Source organism: Schistocerca serialis, chromosome 5 (assembly GCF_023864345.2).
Source record: "Schistocerca serialis cubense isolate TAMUIC-IGC-003099 chromosome 5, iqSchSeri2.2, whole genome shotgun sequence".
In the NCBI taxonomy this organism is placed as follows: Eukaryota; Metazoa; Arthropoda; class Insecta; order Orthoptera; family Acrididae; genus Schistocerca; species Schistocerca serialis.
In genome coordinates, this window is record NC_064642.1 from 364,981,838 (window position 1) to 365,003,426 (window position 21,589).

A 21,589-nucleotide genomic window follows, 5' to 3' on the forward strand; every position below is an offset into this window, starting at 1 on the left:
TGCAGTGGTGTAGCCGATGTATTTATATGAGTGATTGCCTTGTGTATTTTGCTAGTTTCTGCTCGTTCCGTAAAGACTTTTCTTAAATTGTCTACCTGCCCATAATGTAGGTTTTTTATGTCGATAAATCCCCTTCCTCCTTCCTTTCTGCTTAATGTGAATCTTTCTGTTGCTGAATGTATGTGATGTATTCTATATTTGTGGCATTGTGATCGTGTAAGTGTATTGAGTGCTTCTAGGTCTGTGTTACTCCATTTCACTACTCCAAATGAGTAGGTCAATATTGGTATGGCATAAGTATTTATAGCTTTTGTCTTGTTTCTTGCTGTCAATTCTGTTTTCAGTATTTTTGTTAGTCTTTGTCTATATTTTTCTTTTAGTTCTTCTTTAATATTTGTATTATCTATTCCTGTTTTTTGTCTGTATCCTAGATATTTATAGGCATCCGTTTTTTCCATCGCTTCTATGCAGTCGCTGTGGTTATCCAATATGTAATCTTCTTGTTTAGTGTGTTTTCCCTTGACTATGCTATTTTTCTTACATTTGTCTGTTCCAAAAGCCATACTTATATCATTGCTGAATCCTTCTGTTATCTTTAGTAATTGGTTGAGTTGTTGATTTGTTGCTGCCAGTAGTTTTAGATCATCCATGTATAGCAAATGTGTGATTTTGTGTGGGTATGTTCCAGTAATATTGTATCCATAATTTGTATTATTTAGCATGTTGGATAGTGGGTTCAGAGCAAGGCAGAACCAGAAAGGACTTAATGAATCTCCTTGGTATATTCCACGCTTAATCTGTATTGGCTGTGATGTGATATTATTTGAATTTGTTTGGATATTAAGTGTGGTTTTCCAGTTTTTCATTACTATGTTTAGGAACTGTATCAATTTAGGATCTACTTTATATATTTCCAATATTTGTAGTAACCATGAGTGGGGTACACTATCAAAAGCTTTTTGGTAATCGATGTATGCGTAGTGTAGCGACCTTTGTTTAGTTTTAGCTTGATATGTCACCTCTGCATCTATTATCAGTTGCTCTTTACATCCTCGTGCTCCTTTGCAATAGCCTTTTTGTTCTTCATTTATAATTTTGTTCTGTGTTGTATGTGTCATTAATTTCTGTTTAATGACTGAACTTAATATTTTGTATATTGTTGGTAGGCATGTTATGGGACGATATTTAGCTGGGTTCGCTGTGTCTGCTTGATCTTTAGGTTTCAGATATGTTATTCCGTGTGTAACTGTGTATGGGTCTGCATTGTAACTGTTAAATAATTTAGTTAGATGTGAATGTGTTGAGGTGAACTTCTTTAACCAGAAATTTGCTATTTTATCATTTCCAGGGGTTTTCCAATTGTGAGTAGAATTAATTGCTTAGGTGACTTCATGTTGCAAAATTATCACTTCAGGCATTTGTGGTATCATCTTGTATGTGTCTGTTTCTGCTTGTATCCATCGTGCATGCCTGTTATGTTGTACCGGGTTTGACCATATGTTGCTCCAGAAGTGTTCCATGTCTGTTATGTTTGGTGGATTGTTTATTTTAATGTGTGTGTTATCTATTGTCTGGTAAATTTTTTTTTTGGTTTGTGTTGAATGTTTGGTTTTGTTTCCTTCTATTTTCACTTTTTTTGTATCTTCTGAGTCGTTTGGCTAATGCTTGTAATTTCTGCTTCTTTTCGTCTAATTGCTCTGTCACTTCTTGTTGTGAGATTTTACCTAACCTTTTTCGTTTTTTTTTTCTGAGATTTCATTTCTTATAAATTGTGTTAGCTGTCCGATGTCTTTTCTCAGTTTTTCTATTTTGATCTGTAGCCTGTGTTGCCATGCTGGTTTTGTGGGTTTCTTCTGTGTGTTGGTTGGTTCTGATCTCTGCCTAGTGTGTATATTTAGTGTAGTGAGTGCTCCTATATAAACCAGTAGTTGTAACTCTTCCATAGTTGTGTTTTCATTTATTTTGTTGTGTATGATTGTGTTGATAGTTTTTATTGTTGTTTCGACTTGTGGGTTATTTGGTGGTCTGTGCAAGAATGGTCTAATGCCTGTATTTGTGTCTTTGTATTCTATATATGTTAGCTGAAATTTTTCTTCTATATCTAACATCTGTGTCACTTTGTGTTCTATTTGTGCTTGTTCTGGTGGCTGTCTTAAGATTTCGTTTTCCTCTGATTGTTTAATTGGTGTGTGTTGTTCTTTGTTTGTTTGCTCTGGGATGTTTGAGTCCATTACTGTATTTTCTTCTTCTTCTGATTGCACATTATTTTGTTCCAGTATTTGTTGTACTTGTTGTTTGATGTTTTCTAATTCTGACTGGGGTATCCTGTTATTTTTTATTATTACACGGATCTGATCAGCTAGTCGTCGTTCTGTTAAAAATTTTAATTCTGGGTATCTGGTAATAAATGTTGTGTATACTTGTGATCTGTATCCAGTTGTGTTGGTTCCTAGGTTTGTTGCTTGGTAATAACAGAACGTGAGGTGTCGATTAACTTCATCTGACCATCTCATCCTCTGTCTTTGTTTTCCTTCTAGGGTGGTTGCAGGAAGCATATCCTGCAAAACACCTCTATTTGAATTTAAATCATTTTCCTGTTGGCTAGCAGTGTCGTTACCATTGTGGGTGGGCATAGGGTTCAAGCGTCGTCCCCGACCACGACGGCGCTTGTCCGAGGCTTCTTTAGTTCTGTCCTGAACCAACTAATCACACTAAAAGGGGGGTTAGCCCTATTAGTGGTTTGTTCTTTTCGTCACCTTTTACGACTGGCAGAACATACCGGAGGCCTATTCTTTTCCCGGGCCTCCACGGGGATTATTATTATCATTATTATTATTATTATTATTATTATCTTTCCTTTCTCAGACCTTGGGTCTGGTTCGGAATGAAAGTGCCGCGGACCTTGATCAAGCGTCACTTCCTTTTAACTGTACGGTATATGTTACATTGCGTTTAGGAACTTTCGGGTAATTGAACACGTATCAATAATTACGGATTTCTGAAGTTGTATATATAAGTTTGGACGTAGCTGTATTGCATTAATGTACTGGTGGATATTATGTGGTATGACTCCTGTAGTTGAAAATATAATTGGTATAATGTCAACTTTATCCTGATGCCACATGTCCTTGACTTCCTCAGCCAGTTGGATGTATTTTTCAATTTTTTCTCCTGTTTTCTTCTGTATATTTGCTGTATTGGGTATGGATATTTCAATTAGTTGTGTTAATTTCTTCTTTTTATTGGTGAGTATGATGTCAGGTTTGTTATGTGGTGTTGTTTTATCTGTTATAATGGTTCTGTTCCAGTATAATTTGTATTCATCATTCTCCAGTACATTTTGTGGTGTATACTTGTATGTAGGAATGTGTTGTTTTAAAAGTTTATGTTGTAAGGCAAGCTGTTGATGTATTATTTTTGCGACATTGTCATGTCTTCTGGGGTATTCTGTATTTGCTAGTATTGTACATCCGCTTGTGATGTGATCTACTGTTTCTATTTGTTGTTTGCAAAGTCTGCATTTATCTGTTGTGGTATTGGGATCTTTAATAATATGCTTGCTGTAATATCTGGTGTTTATTGTTTGATCCTGTATTGCAATCATGAATCCTCCTGTCTCACTGTATATATTGCCTCTTCTTAGCCATGTGTTGGATGCGTCTTGATCGATGTGTGGCTGTGTTAGATGATACGGGTGCTTGCCATGTAGTGTTTTCTTTTTCCAATTTACTTTCTTTGTATCTGTTGATGTTATGTGATCTAAAGGGTTGTAGAGGTGGTTATGAAATTGCAGTGGTGTAGCCGATGTATTTATATGAGTGATTGCCTTGTGTATTTTGCTAGTTTCTGCTCGTTCTAGAAAGAATTTTCTTAGATTGTCTACCTGTCCATAATGTAGGTTTTTTATGTCGATAAATCCCCTTCCTCCTTCCTTTCTGCTTAATGTGAATCTTTCTGTTGCTGAATGTATGTGATGTATTCTATATTTGTGGCATTGTGATCGTGTAAGTGTATTGAGTGCTTCTAGGTCTGTGTTACTCCATTTCACTACTCCAAATGAGTAGGTCAATATTGGTATAGCATAGGTATTTATAGCTTTTGTCTTGTTTCTTGCTGTCAGTTCTGTTTTCAGTATTTTTGTTAGTCTTTGTCTATATTTTTCTTTTAGCTCTTCCTTAATATTTCTATCATCTATTCCTATTTTTTGTCTGTATCCTAGATATTTATAGGCATCCGTTTTTTCCATCGCTTCTATGCAGTCGCTGTGGTTATCCAATATGTAATCTTCTTGTTTAGTGTGTTTTCCCTTGACTATGCTATTTTTCTTACATTTGTCTGTTCCAAAAGCCATATTTATATCATTGCTAAATACTTCTGTTATCTTTAGTAATTGGTTGAGTTGTTGATTTGTTGCTGCCAGTAGTTTTAGATCATCCATGTATAGCAAATGTGTGATTTTGTGTGGGTATGTTCCAGTAATATTGTAACCATAATTTGTATTATTTAGCATGTTGGATAGTGGGTTCAGAGCAAGGCAGAACCAGAAAGGACTTAATGAATCTCCTTGGTATATTCCACGCTTAATCTGTATTGGCTGTGATGTGATATTATTTGAATTTGTTTGGATATTAAGTGTGGTTTTCCAGTTTTTCATTACTATGTTTAGGAACTGTATCAATTTAGGATCTACTTTATCAAAAGCTTTTTGGTAATCGATGTATGCGTAGTGTAGCGACCTTTGTTTAGTTTTAGCTTGATATGTCACCTCTGCATCTATTATCAGTTGCTCTTTACATCCTCGTGCTCCTTTGCAACAGCCTTTTTGTTCTTCATTTATAATTTTGTTCTGTGTTGTATGTGTCACTAGTTTCTGTTTAATGACTGAAGTTAATATTTTGTATATTGTTGGTAGGCATGTTATGGGGCGATATTTAGCTGGGTTCGCTGTGTCTGCTTGATCTTTAGGTTTCAGATAAGTTATTCCATGTGTAAGTGTATTATTATTATTATTATTATTATTATTATTATTATTACAAGGTGTACAACTTTGCTTCTGCCATTTTCTCCCCAACATTTGAGGCTTTAATGAAACGAATCGGTTACACATGTATCATTCAAAGTATCTTTCTATCACTGGCCACTACTTTCTTCCATCTTTCAGGCAGTGTACGAATAACGCGTCGAAAAAATTGTTCATCTTTTGAAGCGATCCACAAATCGATCCAATCTGTGACTTCTTCATGAGATTGGAAGTGTTGGTCATCCAGGCCATGCACCATTGATCTAAACAGATGATCGATAGAGGGAGCAATGTCTGAAGAGTATGGTGGGTGGGGTAGGACTTCCCATTTTAACGTTTCCAAGTACGTTTTGACCTCTTTTGCAACGTGGGGTCGAGAATTGTTGTGCTGCAAAATCACTTTATTGTGCCTCTCGCTGTATTGTGGCTATTTGTCTTTTAATTCTCTGCTCAAACGCATCAATTGCGTTCGATAACAAGCACCTGTAGTTGTTTCACTTGGTTGTAACACCTCATATTACATGATGCCAAGTTGGTCCCACCAAATGCAGAACGTGATCTTGGAGCCGTGAATATTCGGTTTGGTCATCGATGTGTTAGCATAGCCGGCACCTCCCCATGATTTTTTGCATTTAGGGTTATCGTAATGAACACATTTTTCGACCCCCATCATATGCCATGCAGATATCCCTTCTGTTTTTGTCTCTTGGTTTCAGCTCACATGGGACCCAAGTTCCTTCTTTCTGAATCATGCCATAGCCTTGAGACATTTTGAATTGGCTTGCTGTGTTACTCCCACTAATCATGCCAATTCTTCTTGAGTTTGACCTGAGTCTTCACTCAGCAATGTCTCCAATTCTGCATCTTTGAAAACATTATCTCTTCCACCACTATGATGGTCTACAACATTAAAAATCACCACTCTTGAAGCGTTGAAACCACTCACAACACATTCTTTCACTACTAGCATCCTTACCATACATACCTGAGAGCAATTCAATGAGACTCAGCTGCTGTTTTCTTCATATTGAAACAAAACAGTAACACCTCCCACAAATGACGAGAATTAGGCTTGTAAACTGACATTTTTAATCAAGAACAACTTCATGATGCAGACAAAAATTCATGATGCAGACAAAAATCGACTAATGTTTGAATGAGGTTATGTTGACTGAGGTCCATGCTAACTGCCTGATGCTGTGATCTGCTTCTTTCGACAGCTACTTACCATTGTCGCCACCCATCGACAAATGGCGGAAGCAAAGTTCTATATACACACAATATATATGAAACAAAGATGATGTGACTTACCAAACAAAAGCGCTGGCAGGTTGATAGACACACAAACAAACACAAACATACACACAAAATTCAAGCTTTCGCAACCAACGGCTGCTTCATCAGGAAAGAGGGAAGGAGAGGGAAAGACAAAAGGATGTGGGTTTTAAGGGAGAAGGTAAGGAGTCATTCCAATCCCGGGAGCGGAAAGACTTACCTTAGGGGGAAAAAAAGGACAGGTATACACTCGCATACACACACACATATCCATCCGCACATACACAGACACAAGCAGACATTTGTAAAGGCAAATAGTTTGGGCAGAGATCTTTTCTGCCCAACCTCTCTGCATTTACATGTGTGTGTGTGTGTGTGTGTGTGTGTGTGTGCGTGTGCGCGCGCGCGCGCGCGCGCGCGCGCGCGCGCGCGCGAGCGAGTGTATGCCTGTCCTTTTTTCCCCCTAAAGTAAGTTTTTCCGCTCCCGGGATTGGAATGACTCCTTACCCTCTCCCTTAAAACCCACATCCTTTCGTCTTTCCCTCTCCTTCCCTCTTTCCTGATGGGGCAGCCGTTTGTTGCGAAGGCTTGAATTTTGTGTGTGTGTTTGTGTGTCTATCGACCTGCCAGCACTTATATATATATATATATATATATATATATATATATATATAAATGTGGATTTTAGATCACTCTGAGTACAAGTGCCTGAAGATGGACTCTAACAATGGAAACTCCAGGCTGGAATATCAACAATTTAAGGAAAAAGGTACATTGTTAACTCACCATAAAGAAGACACATTGAGTTGCATACAGGCACTACGAAAAGATTGTTACACGTTTACCTTTTGGCCAAAGCCTTTTCTGAAAATGGAAAAACACACACACACACACACACACACACACACACACACACACACACACACACACACACACAGAGAGAGAGAGAGAGAGAGAGAGAGAGAGAGAGAGAGAGAGAGAGAGAGAGAGATGTGCTTGCTCGTGTGAAAGAATTTGTGCATCTTTGCTTTTCTGAAGGAGCTATGTGCTTAATGGTCTTTTCACTGTACCATTCTGCAACTGAAGATGGAATCTTATGGGTCCAAAGTGCTCTCTCTTCCATTTCTTACTCTCTTTTGAAGTGCTATCCACTTTTTTTGACATTTAATTAGTTATTTTCATCCAAGTCTGTCCTACTGTTTTTCTCTTTTGGAATGCTGTATTTTCCTGTTTATCCTAGAGAAGCCCTTTTACCACCAACTGCACCTTTTTTCCAGATCAACAAATCTCCTACTCTAAAAGCCAGTGCCTGCATTTTTTCATCATAATAGTCTTTATGGTCCTACATCATGCGTATAAAGAACACACCAATAGAAATACAAATCTGATTACACAACAAAATCTAAAAAAATGAATAAACTGGAAACACCAAACATGTGCAAATATGGTGAAATACTTTTGTAATAATCAATGGTCACAAACACACTTGAGATACAAGAAACATTCAAAATTTGATTTTGAAATAATGATCAGGGTGCAACTAATGATGCGTATAACTTCACCTGAGACCATGAATGTTACACATTTTCTTTTTCTTTTTAAACTACTATTCATTTCATTTTCATTTGAAACAAATATAGTATCCTTTCACATACCTTATTTAAGAAAGAATTAGTTTTTCTTTTATGTCAGCTTCTGCTAGTATAATTAACTTTGACTCTACACAAGTACAGGATTAACACAATCACACTCTGGCACTTTGAATTACAAATTTGTTGCTTCCACAATTTTTGAACTTTTTACTACACACCTTTGTTGAAAACTTGTTGTATGCCAGACCTTCTGGTGCAGTCCACTTAATAGGAAATTTAGCCCCAGCATGAGCTGTATATGTGTCGTCCCTCATTAGGCGTGCAAGTCCAAAATCGGCCACTTTGACCAAGTGATCCTCTCCAACAAGACAGTTCCGAGCAGCCAAATCCCTGTAACACATTTCCTTCAAGAAGTGAAACTTATAACACAAGATGGCAACTGTTTCATCAAAAGATTTCCCTGAGACTTACAGTTCATCCATGTTGAAATTTCAAATTTCGCAGAACCAATTCTTGTTGTGAGTGAAAGTTATATTTTACTACCTTTTATGAACATAAATGAAATATTTTGAGTTGCCATGTCACTTATTAGCGATTATTTCAAGACTGGCTAGAATTTACAGTTTTATCAATTATTCTGTGAGTTATAACCCTCCCCGAAAAATGCTATGTTACCTTCACCCATCACCATTCTGTGCATAGCCTGAAGTATTTGAGTAATCCTTGCAGGAACACATTCTGAACCATTGCCAATGGAATGTAGTATTATTATACTTTGATAACAATAACCCACCATGTTTTATATTCGATGCTCTTCACACTCTGGTCATTGTTAACTTTAAGTATGACACTGTGCAAAGCCAACAAAATACTACTTTGCAATAAACTCTGCCAAAAAAATGAATTTACAGCTATGTGACCAAATATCACATAGAGTCATCTCAAGATTATGCAATGGGAACTGGACCTGGAGCGTGTAAACCCACAGACAATAATGAACATTCCATAATCGGCAAGCATGCTGAAGGTAATTACAATTGAGTAACAAACATTACAACAGTTTCAGTACACCTCTTCACCCTTTCCTTATGTCACCACACAACCAACTGTTTCTGGACAAAATCAAAGAATGAGTGGCAACAAAACTACTCAGTAGAATACTTTTAATCAACAAGCAGTTCAGCTCTTCCTTGACTCTCTCAGAATTCCCAGAGTATTTCAGAATCCCCTTTTCAGTAAGTTCAGTTTCCTTGACTATCGCCTTTCAGTAGAAGAGATATGCAGATGATGGACAAATGCTCATAGCTCTTAAGTTAAGCAATTTAGAGCTCATTTTACTACATATTTTTGTCTTGTTTTGGTTCATACTGTCTTGTTTTGGTCCATACTGCCACCTCTGAAAGTTGCTTACCCTAAAATCTCAGCAACAACAATACTAGCACATGTACTCCACTATCAGAGGTATCAGAAAGATTTTTGCTTATAACTTTTGACTCAGTCATTTTCAGACCAAGGACCCTTACCTCAAATTGATACATTTACTCTTCTCTATCATCCATGAAACTTTGTATCATCATCAGAGAATCACCCAGTATAAAGCTGCTCAACATCCATTAACAGCTGTAATTGAATCTTTGTCAAAGAAAACAAAATGTGGTGGTCATACAAGTTACTTTAATGCTCCACATGTGTGATAGAAATATTTTGTAGCTTACAACAAATATGGAAAAATTCTGTGCTAAAGACAATCATTTTACAGGAACAGACTACCACCAGTAGTATCCTACAACTATAATTTAATTACAGAATTTATGAGCACGTATTACATGCTTAATTAATTGCACAATACTAATTTGGCACTAAATCTGTTCTCAAGATGTACATGTATATACAAAATATCCTTTCACAAATTATTTTACACATTTAAAATACTCCACAGAATTTATAATGTCTAATCTAAGCACCAGTTTTAGGGCATAAAGATAGATTTTAAATCTTTCAAAGACTTTCACCCATACAAATTCATTAAATAAAAGGAGTACAACAATATAAAGAAAATAATTACTCAAATGCAAAACATAATCACTGAAGAAACTTATTTATTTTGAGATCTTTGAAATTTGTAGAAAATCATCACACACAAACATTGGTGAATTAATTCCACAGCTGGTAATAAATGAAGGCTGTGTGAATGGAGGGCATTTCATGAATTTAGTGGGATAGATTGACACTACAGAGTTCATCACTGGCAGGCTAATGTAGAAACTAAGTACAAAGCTTGTGAATTTCTTGTGTGTGTGTGTGTGTGTGTGTGTGTGTGTGTGTGTGTGTGTGTTATTGTGTGCTGAGAAAAACCTAGAAAAACCTAAGTGGTATTATGTCATCATGCGTGAACTACATTTGTGCTTTCTACAAGTATTGCAGTAGTATCATCCAGTCACTCCTCCTAACTTCAGTGTATATTTGCATGACAGAAGGTGACCTTTTGAGAATTAATAGAAGTTTACAGATATCAGGCACAAATCTATTCCACAGTAAATCTCTGAAGAACTCCTCACAGAGTATAAAGCTGACTGCTTTGCCGCTTGTCCTTCTCCACTATGGTCAGAATTACATAGAAATGGAGTCAGTTGATAAATCTTGGCAAATTGTTTGCTATTTAACATATCAGTAACTGACTCCTGCTGGGCCATGCCAGTCCCAAAAAATATGAATGATCACAGCTTCAGGCTTTTGTCTACTAAAGGCTACGGAATTAGCCTCGTTTCAAGTCTGAATGTGTGGCCATGGCAGAAGAGCTCCCTCATTGTTACATAAACATAATACACTAAGTTAACACACTAAGCTTCCCCAGGCAGGTTTACAGCTCCTCCCAGCGCTATCAAATGGTGTAACATACTTTCTGATAATTTCTCATGATGAAGGCAGCAAAATGGTTGTGAAAGGGATCGTTAAAGCAAATAGCAGTGCACACAGTAAAGCACGTGGCATTCTGTGAAACCAAACAACACATCAGGTAGCACTGCACTTAGCTATTGTTGATTACTTTAAGAAGGCTCTGATGGGGAATTTGCTCCAACGCAGTTGCAATATGCCTCATAAACAATTGTACAACAATATATCGAAGAAGGCAATAAAGGAAGGCTGCCACAGCACACAAGAGCCTTCGTTTGACCCACTGTAATGCAGCGTGCTCATTACTATGGAAGGGAAAACGAATCGCAAAATAAGAAATGGCTGACTCTATGGCTGGTGTTACACTTTCTAAAGAGAAGATGGTAACTGCTATAGCATTTTCTCACTTCAGTCAGGCATATAATGTTACTATTGGCTATAAGTGAGATTTTTTGAGAAATCACTCCTAGATGTTTATGAGAATTCTGTAATGAATAAAAAACCTGTACTCCAGATTCCAGGGGAGGAGGGGGGGGGGGGGGGGCACCTAAGCATAGAGTCAGTCACAGGAAAAGTAGGTGGCAGACTTCAGTTCATTGGTATGATAAGAGAAAATGCAATCAGCTTACAACAGAGATTCCTTACAAAACACTTGTACGACCCACCTTAAAATACCGATCAGGATACCACAATTATACAAAAGAGGGCAGTACATATGATGAGAAGTTTGTTTCACCTATTGGAGGGTGGCATGGAAATACTGAAAAATGTGAACCAGCAAACAAAAGTCTACTTACGAAGTTTAAAAAATCAGTATTAAGCGGCAAGTTTCAGGAAAGACTAGAGCCCCTATATATTGCTCCAACAGGGATGGCAAATACAAGATTACATTAATAACAGCTTGCACAGATATCTAAGCAATCATTCTTCACACACTACATATTTCACAGCAATTTGCAATGTATGAATATATATGTAGATACATGCGAAATTTTCATCAACAAACAAAACCGGGTGCTATAATTTTCAGTGTGATAAGAGTCTGCAACTGCTATGAATTTTTTTGAATGATTTTGTGATGACGTGCTCTTTATTTCAAGTACGATTGTACAATTTTGGCCTTAGGCCATTTTCAAGTTTTAGATACTTGAAAAGGGCTAAGGCCAAAATTGTACAATCATACATGAAATAAACAGAATGGCAGCTAAAGGCATCAACGAAATTATAAAAATTGGATGCTTTAACCAACTATCTTACTTAGTGTAAGAGTGCTAAATCCTTGTCATTCTCAAAAGTTTCAGTGTGGTCCTTGTACTTTACTTCCTTGAAGAACATTGAAATCTGTTGTTCACTCTCCATCCACAACGATCTACTGCAATCTATATCTCGAATAATGCTGTCACAGTAAGGCTGTTTTTGTAGAACTGACAGATATATATCTGCCTTGTTACTTTGATCCAGTTTTCAGAAAATTTGAGAATAGTGTAAACTGAAATTCATGGCATCAGTGGTTTATGAATGGTCTTTTTTTTACCAATAAAAATGTTTTTGGTCAAGCCAAAACATTACGTTAAAATCTAAATTTACTTTAGATTTTAGCAACAGATGAAACTGGGTGCCCACAATTGAAATGTTGTCAACCTGTGCCCTCCTGTAGTAAAAAGCAACGTTGTCCATAACCCAATGGTTGGTTTAAAAACTGCAGTCCTTTACATGACATGGTTCTATTGAGAAAGGTATGCTTTTGCCTTTACCTGAATTTTGAGCCGACTTACCCAGGTAGTTACAGGGGGACACACAATTTAATGTGAACTCCAAACCATACTGTAGCCTGGCATCTTTTTAATTAACAAATCATTGCCACAGATGAAAGAAGTACTAAGGCTCATTGGTAAGTGCCATGTTAGAAACACATTTCTCTGGGGTTCTAGCCACAACTGTTCCTGGCATTTCTCAGTCACCACTTGTTTCATCTCTGGCAATGTTTTCTAAATGTGAAAGATATCAAACTGTATAATTGTTCAGAATTCAGTGTAAACTGCAGAAGCCCTTATAATTGACTAAGGTCAATCAAAAGCTGGAGGAAGGTAGGGGTATACCACCTCCAGTATGACTGTGGTGACAGTTCCTGTAGTACCTGGGAATTACTCGACAATACATTAAAGACAACAGTCGATTTAATGCCGTTTGCACAGTACCTAATCAAAACCATCAAGTGCTTTGAGGTATTCCTAATGTTTTATGATTTAATCCTTTTCAATACCATCAGGGCTTATAACTCCACATAATTCATGTAATGTAATTGCAGTTAAATTTTATAACACAAGTTGTAAATTTACTTTGTTCAAGAGCATACAGCTGATACCATTAGCACAACTCCAGCTACATGTGCTGCATCACAAGATGGTAGCTGGAATGAATGGACTGTCTGTTCATCTCCAAGTATACACATAAACGCAGCGGTGCTCTTACACCAAGGGTGCTCTGTGAGACATGACACACACTAGCAATAGGATTTATGCCATCTTCCAACTTACACCACTGCAATTTTTTTGAAGTAGTTTTTGTTCAGTGTCACAAGCATACCTAATGGTTATAAATGGATCTCTTGGATACAAACACAAAAAAGTTCCTCATGCCAGGGGTTTAAGTAGGTTCCCAATAACGTTACATTTAGTTTTTGCAATCTGAGATAAACCTCGGTTTTTATTTATTTGTTTGTTTATTTTATGTGCTTATTTATTTATACATCCATAGGCAATGTAAATTGTATGTATGTTTTCAACACATAAACTACATAAACACACAAACTACAGACACAGAGATACATAAACACACTCAATTTCACACATAAATACATTTAATTATTTATTTTTTTATTTATTTAAATTTTCTTTACGTGGAGCCATCGTAACGATGGCTTTTGAAAACATCAGACTTAATCCTATGGTTATATTTACACTTATAAAATACACTATATTCTGTAGCTGTTGCTTCTTATGTCTATTTTTTACATTTACCACATTACAACTGATATGCTAATGTTTCTTACAATCACTATCTATATAAACATTTTTCTATTAAAAAAGATTTTAATTTTGTTTTAAAAACATTTCTTGTGTACGTTCTTAGAGCGTTTGGTAGCTTGTTATACCAATTCAAACCACTGATATATGGACTTCTATCAGTCACTTTTAACGCTGTTCTGTTACGGAAATAGTTACACTTTGTTCTAGTGTCGTGATCATGTACATCACTGCCCTTGATAGCCTCTGTTGGTTGACTTATAAAAAATACAACTATTTTGAAGATGTAAAGAGAATATATTGTCAGATATTTGTGCTGCACAACCACTTCACAACATGAATCTCTATGTCCCATCCCATGTATGTGTCTTGTTGCTCTTTTCTGTAGTAGTAGTAGTACTAGTAGTAGTAGTAGTAGTAGTCTTTTTAAATGTACATCAGTGCAAAGCCCCATAGTTCAATTCCATAATTGAGAAAGGGGTAAAGTGTTCCATAATACACTAATTTCAGTGCTTGGCTAGGAACTATCTTTGCGAGCTGGCTGAGGAGATATATGACACAACTGACTTTTTCGCATACGAAATTAATGTGGTATGTCCACCGCAAATTTTCATCAACATACACACCCAGGAATTTACAGTTACCATTTTCTGTTGCAGAGATATTACACACACTATTCATATTGTTCTGGTGAGAACTGCCTGTTTCAAATGTCAGTAGTTGACATTTGGTGACGTTCACCTTGAGTCCCTGATCAGTGAAGTATTTTGTTACTTCTGTTACACCACCAGTAGCAAGAGATTCTAGCTCATCAGATTCACTTCCATAGAATAAGATCGACATGTCATCTGCATAGCTTACAATATGGGAGTTAATGGGTTGTGCAATGTCGTTAATATATATAAGGAAGAGAAAGGGTCCAAGGATTCAGCCTTGTGGTACACCTTGTAATTACAGGTTCACCGGTGGACAGGGAGTTCATGATTTTATTATCTAGTTTGTATGACAATTTAGTGCTTTGCATATGATTCAGCAGGTATGTGGTTAGAAGATTCATGACTTGATCCCCAATACTATAAGATTTTAGCTTTTTAAGAAGTACCCTATGGTTTACTGTATCAAATGCTCTTGTCAGAAATATACCTGTGTAACTGCTGTGGTTGTACTTAGCTCTTTTCTGACACCTTGCTGGGAATCTACAAGCAGTTTATGTGTTGTGAAAAAGGCACGTAGCTGAGAAAGAATAATGCTTTCGAATATCTTAATAAAAGTGGGAATTAATGCTATTGGTCTATAGTTGGAGACATCTTTCTTACTTCCCTTTTTATATGCTGGTTTCACTACACTCGTTTTTAGAACCGTTGGATACATGTTTTCTCTAATGCTGCAATTAATCAGGTGATTAAGAGATTTAGAGATTTCTTTTGCGCACACTTTAGTATTAGCACTGGATACGCCATCCCATCCAGATGAAAATTTTTTTCTTTAGCATGTATATTGCCCTGCGAATCTCCTGCTCATTCACTTCCACAAATTCAAATTCGGTACACTGGGCGGAATGGCATCGGGTCTCTACCTGTGAAACTCTAAAATGGGTTGACTGTTTGCCAGAAATGTAGTAGTTATTAAAAATATTACATACAGTATCTGGGGTTTTTCATAGTGTTACCATCATGTCTTATGCTGAGTGGTTCCATGTTCATCTTGTTGGGACCTTTTCGGTATTTGTCAATCAGCTTCCAAGATGCTTTGCTTATGTTGTCAGACTGTTCTATTGTTTTGCTGTTAATCTGCTTCTTAGATTAACAATTTCAGTTTTGAAAGTTTGCTTGGCCCTATTGTATTTTTCCTTGAACACCTGCATAGTAGTAGCTTTATAAAGCTGGTTTAGATCATGTACTTGCTGCCTGAGCCTAATCATATTTGGTAGAAGTTTTGGTCTAGGATTACTTCCATTTTGACAGTGTTTAACTACCTTCTTGATTTCTCTGACTGGACAACTATATTCATAATGATGCAGTAGGGTTGAGTAGAATTCATTCCATTTCTCATCTGACCCTTTTACCTGGTACACAGAATCCCTTTTCTCATTCGCTAGTTTGTCTTTAAGAGCATTAATATTTGAGGTATTAAGCATTCATTTCTGTAGCATATTTTTTTTTAATGCATAACTGAATTTATGTATTCTATCACCTTACAGAAGTGCCCAGAATAAAGAAAATCTAAGTTACTGTAATTTACCTTATTTATAACATCTTTGTTGATTATAGCATAATCAATTCTAGTGGAACATGTGTCCGTTACTCTGGTGTCAGAGTTCACTATATTTACAAGATGGTAGGAGGTCAGTACATCACTGAGTTTCAAGTTTACTATTTGAGTTTACATCTATATTAAAGTCGCCTAATTTAGTAAGGTCATTAGAACCGGCCTGACCAACAACACTACTCAGTTTATCCATAAACAGCATTACATCAGCACTTGGTGGGCTATATACTCCAATCACTTTATGCATGGGTAACTTAAGATCATTACTGTGGAGTACAATACCTGTCATTACAATTGATCCTTTTTTGGCATGGTGTTCAAGAAAGGAAAGTTTTTTAGCTTCTGTAACCTTATTAACAAACTGCCACACCACTACCTTTTGCCTACAATAACCATTTGCTAGTATGTAACCTTCTAATCTATAATATATTATTTCACTATGTTTTAGCCCATGTTCTGTTATTACTAGTACATGTGGCAAGTGTTCTTCAATGAATATTTGTAGTATGTTTAGTTTGTTTATAAGATATTGCACATTTAAGTGCATTAACTTTAAGGGTGCTATCCCTTCTTGTTGATTTACCATCTTGCACGAATCTAAATTGTTTGAGTTACACTTTATACAACATTTTGCATACACTGGTTTTATAGAACTGTCCTGCAATGACTGATCACTTATTTCACAGCCTTGCTTTTCTTTGCTTGAACAGGACTCAGTCATATCCGAAATACATCCGTGAAAACTATTATTATGGTCCTTTATTCTAAAATAGTCTCGTGGTTGTAGCCTAGATCAACTGCAGCTTTCTCTACACTCTCTTTCTCAGACAGTTTGCTTATGTGGGAAACTAGTGTGGCTTTCCCTTTCCTGTTTAAGTGGAATCCGTGTTTTGTGTGTTCATCACGACTCATCTTAGTTAAGTCTATCAAATGTACATGGCTAAATTTATCACACAGTTTCTTTAGTTCGGAATTGTAGTGTCGAAACTCTTTGTTTACACACTACCACAGTGGTAAATCACATTGCACTGGCACATTTGTGATGACAATGTTCATTTGAAATAGTTTTGGTAATATGTTATGGAAACATCACAGGGCTGTCTTGCTTTCGTTTTTGTATACGTCGTTGCCACCGCCAATATCACAACATGAGCGTCTTTGTTCAGTTGACTTGTTTCTGCTGTAATATTCTCCACCACTGCATTTAACATTGCACCAGGCTTGATTTTCGTGAAAACTAAATGTTTTGAATGCATACTTTCGCGAAAACGTTTGGATAGATCATTTCCATGACTGTCGGCATACAGAAGGAGCCCTTTGGTACTTCTTAAGGTTGGAAAGTTCTTTTTTTGTTCTTTAGTGGGAGTTTTGTGATTACTTTCTGGTTTGTTTATGTCAGTTGTATTACCACAATCCGCTACTAGTGCTGAGAATTTGTTTGATAATGGTATCACTGGGGCTGTACTTACATGTCGTTCTTGCTTTTTTTTATTTTCATTTTTTTGTTTTTTTTTTTGTTTGGGGGGGGGGGGGGTGGCGGTGGGGGGTGGGGGGTGGAAGGGGGGACACGCCACATTTTCGGCGTGGAATGATCATTAACAACGGCGTTGTCTTGTGTTAGGCAATAACTCCGATCCACTGCTTTATATTTCATTTCCAGCTCTTGATATTTCCTCAGAAGTTCTTGATATTTCGTATTGATTGACACTAAATCATATGTTAACACACTTATTGTTGTCTTACAGAGTTACATATTTTGGACACTGTATTTCACTGTTCTATTGAATATATTGTGAAATGTCCCTTAACTGCAGTAATTAATAATTAGCACAATTGTAAACAAAATGTACCCATCATTTTAGGTAATCCTTTACAGTATAAAAGCACTTTTCTAACAAATAATTTTTAAGGGTATTCCTAAGGCATGTATTTCACTTCTGTCTTTGATCTCTCATGGTAGTTTGTTGTATAGTTTAATTCTATTATACAGCACACTACTTTGGGTTTTTGTTTCGATTTTCTACTTAGACTTAAGTAATGGCTCGATCTGATTCCATGTACATGTAGAGACTTGTTCGTTGGATACTGATCAATGTGTTTTTAATTTGGATTACCATTTGCAAAATATAGTCATGTGGAACAGTCATAATTCCCATGGAATTAAATAACTCAGTGCAGTGACTTCTCTTGCTACTTTTTGTCATAATTCATACAGACCTTTTTGTAGCTTAAATACTGTTTGTCTGTTCTGCTCATTTGTTCCCCCAAACATTATCCCAAAAGCCATCACAGAATCAACATATGCAAAATACGTTGTTCTGGTGCACGAGCTACTACACACTGAATTTATTATTCTCAGTGCAAAGCATGCTGAAGATATTCTTCCCAAGGGCAGTAACAAGCTCAGTCTATTTTAGTTGTGCACTAACATGCAAACCTAGAAATTTTGTTTGTGATATACAATCTATGAACTCAACTTTCACTTTTAAAGAATATTTTTGGGTTTTCTGCTTTTGTGGAAACTAATACTGAGTCAGAAAGGTATTGCTGATTGGAGTTCGAGAGATCTCTACCCCTTGCACTCTGTTTTTTAGGTGTGCACAAAACCACTTATTTGCTACCCCTCCTATACATAGAGCTTCCTGTTTATGTAATACAACTGTGTGGTGTACTGTATAGAAAGTTTTGCTGAAGTCGAGGAAGATGCCTGTCATATGATCTCCCTTATCTAGTGCTTCCAGAACAATGTTTGTAAAATGAGCAACAGCTGATTGTGTGCCTTTACCAGGCCTGAACCCAAAATGTTCTTCACACAGAAGATTGCACTTTGTTAAGTACCCCATGACTCCAATTTTCATTATGGTTTCCATTACTTTTAAAAATGATGACGGTAAAGAGATGGGCCCAAAATTTTCTATACTTTCTGTGTCCCCTTTCTTATGTAGAGGCAGCACCTCTGCATGCTTTAGCGCGCCTGGGAAGCAACCTGTGGTGAATGATTAGTTTGTGACACGCGCTAAAGGGTCTTTGATACTGTCCATACAGTCCTTCAGAAAGCACGCAGGCACTTCATCTATACCTGCTGCAGTTTTGTTTTTCACCTCCCGAATAACATTACTTATTTCTTCTGAAGTGTTGGGTTGCAGCATCATTGTGTTTGGAACACAGTTCAGTGTTTGTATAGGCTATATTTTGTCGACTGTGTTGTAGCGTGGTGAGTTGCAAAGTTTTCAATTTTTATTGGATCACGTATTATGGTACCATTTTGCTACAATTGTGTGTTTACTTGTTTTGTCTTTTTCCTATTTGTCTCCTGTATGGTAACATTCCAGGCTGCTTTTTATTTTTTTCTGCCTTTTCTATAATTATTATTATTTTGAGACATTTTAGCTTGGTGCTATAATTTTTCTATATTTATTTTTATATGTTAGGTGGTATTTTTGAAATACAGTGTCATTTCGGCTGTTTTTTAAGCTGTTGTGGTGTTTGAGTGTTACAGAGGATTTCCTTATCCCTTTGGTCACCCAGTTTCGTGTTTTAGTGACACATAACTCATAGTACTTTTGGGAACACTTTTTTTGAACCTGAAATTAAATTTAAATATAAACTTTGAAAACTTCATACCTGTACTGGTCTTCATGTACACTTCTTCCAATGTTTTACTGTTCATTTGAGTGGTAAATTCAGCCCCTTTTTTCTTAGAGAAGACCCTTCTTTATGCGAGATTTTAGTTTGGTTTAGTTTTAGAGCTGACTGGGATGATCTGAAAGGCCCAGGTTACCTACGACAATGTCACGGTTTTCTTTCTCCAAGCCAGTTAGCATGTGGTCAATAACTGATGCTGAATGCTTAGTTATCCTTGTGGCTGTGTTAATCAATGGCAATATTTTACAGCTGTACATAACGCTCAAAAATGTGTTGCAGAACCCATTTGGATTCAATATGTTGATGTTTAAATCTCCACAAATGAGAATTTTGCCCTTAGGGTTTGTAACCATGTCCAATACTTGGAATAATGTAGCTATGTCACCACTGGGAGAATGGTAAATACTCAGTGCAGTTAATCTTTGGAATATATATGGCTTTTGTATCTCTATAGTTAATATTTCTAAATGTTTTTCTTCATTTAATGAAATAATGTCATTTCTAACTTCATACATAATCCCTTCCTTTACATGTATTCATGATCCATCTCCTCTCATAGTGGTTCTACTATAATGGCGTGCTAGATTATATGAGTTTAGAGTTACATGTATTATTTCAGGACCCCACACCAGTGTTCTGTTATGCAAACAAGAGAGTTATCAATAGCATGCAGTTCACTTCTAGCTGTTACACTTTATTTTTTATGGACTCGGTATTTTGGTGGAGAACCGAGGAACACTTAGCACTTCTTACCTTGGAGCCTTCTCATTTTTCTAGTCTTCCTAGATGAGGAGGATCTACAGTTTCCTAGTCATTCATTTCACTACCCACTACTGTTTCTGCTGACTCCTCACAGATTTTTGCGTAGTTTGCTCTTATTGCTGATAGTTTTATCACCTCTATTTTTTTGATGTGTTTTTTGTCCTTGTTGGATCTGGTGGTGGCTCTGTGACTATGGGTTTGGTTTTGAAATTATTTTGGTGGTTTTTTTTATTTCCTTGGTTACCAGGTTCACCAGATATTCTTTAACCAACCTGTTCAGGTGTAGTCCATGTTGTGTGTGGAATCTACATCCTATATTACTCACATCAACACAGTTCAAATTTTTAACATGCCTGCAAATTTTAGCAAACTGATTATTGACACTCTGTACTTCTTTTTTAACACACGATTGCCTCATAAGATCGTAGCAATGCAGAATATTCAAAATTACGACATTTGTATGTGTGAGATTTTTCAGACATAACACTCGCCATTTCACTTTTGTATACATCATTAAACTTTCCAAAAGTACAAAAAAGTATTTATTGTGTAGATTTTTTACCCCTGTAGATGCTATCACCTTTTTAATTTCACCAAGTGGGTCTTCTGGTTTCACTAGACCACATGAATATACCTTCACTTAGTTTATTTGCAAGACTACACTCTGGCTGTCTGAAAGCACAAATAGTTTGCTATCGGATTTTACGGACTGGAATTTGTTTTATGTCATTTCACTAAACGTTTCACTGCAATTTTGGGTCGGCAGATTTGCACTGGCCAGTTTTATGCTTGGTTTTTTATTTGTCAGCGTCAATAAATTTTCTTCTCCTGTTATATTCACATTGTCATTTTCCTCTTCACCTCATTCACGAGTACTACATAGGCCTGCACGTCCACATCGCCAGTAGAAAGTACTTGCAGTAAGTTTTCGTGTACAAAGCTTATGATACTTTCATGGTTTTTTCAATTTAGGACTTTTTCCTTGCTCCTATTGTACGTCACATCTGTCCATTTTTGCCTAATGGTCGCACTATCGTCACCATGTTCAGTTCATTTTTTTTAAGCTGTAATTTCGAAATACCCATTTTTAAAGTACTGATAATAAT

General features: G+C 36.6%; 1 protein-coding gene across 5 annotated transcripts in view; it reads right to left on the minus strand.

The window, feature by feature from the left end:
• LOC126482387 (tyrosine-protein kinase Abl) overlaps positions 1-21,589 on the minus strand; it is a 456,124-nt gene that overhangs the window by 89,625 nt on the left and 344,910 nt on the right. For all 5 annotated transcript variants that reach the window (XM_050106495.1, XM_050106494.1, XM_050106492.1 and 2 more), the window contains exon 8: positions 8,106-8,277. In XM_050106495.1, coding sequence (XP_049962452.1) covers positions 8,106-8,277 — 172 coding nt within the window. The remainder of the gene's footprint in view (positions 1-8,105; positions 8,278-21,589) is intronic.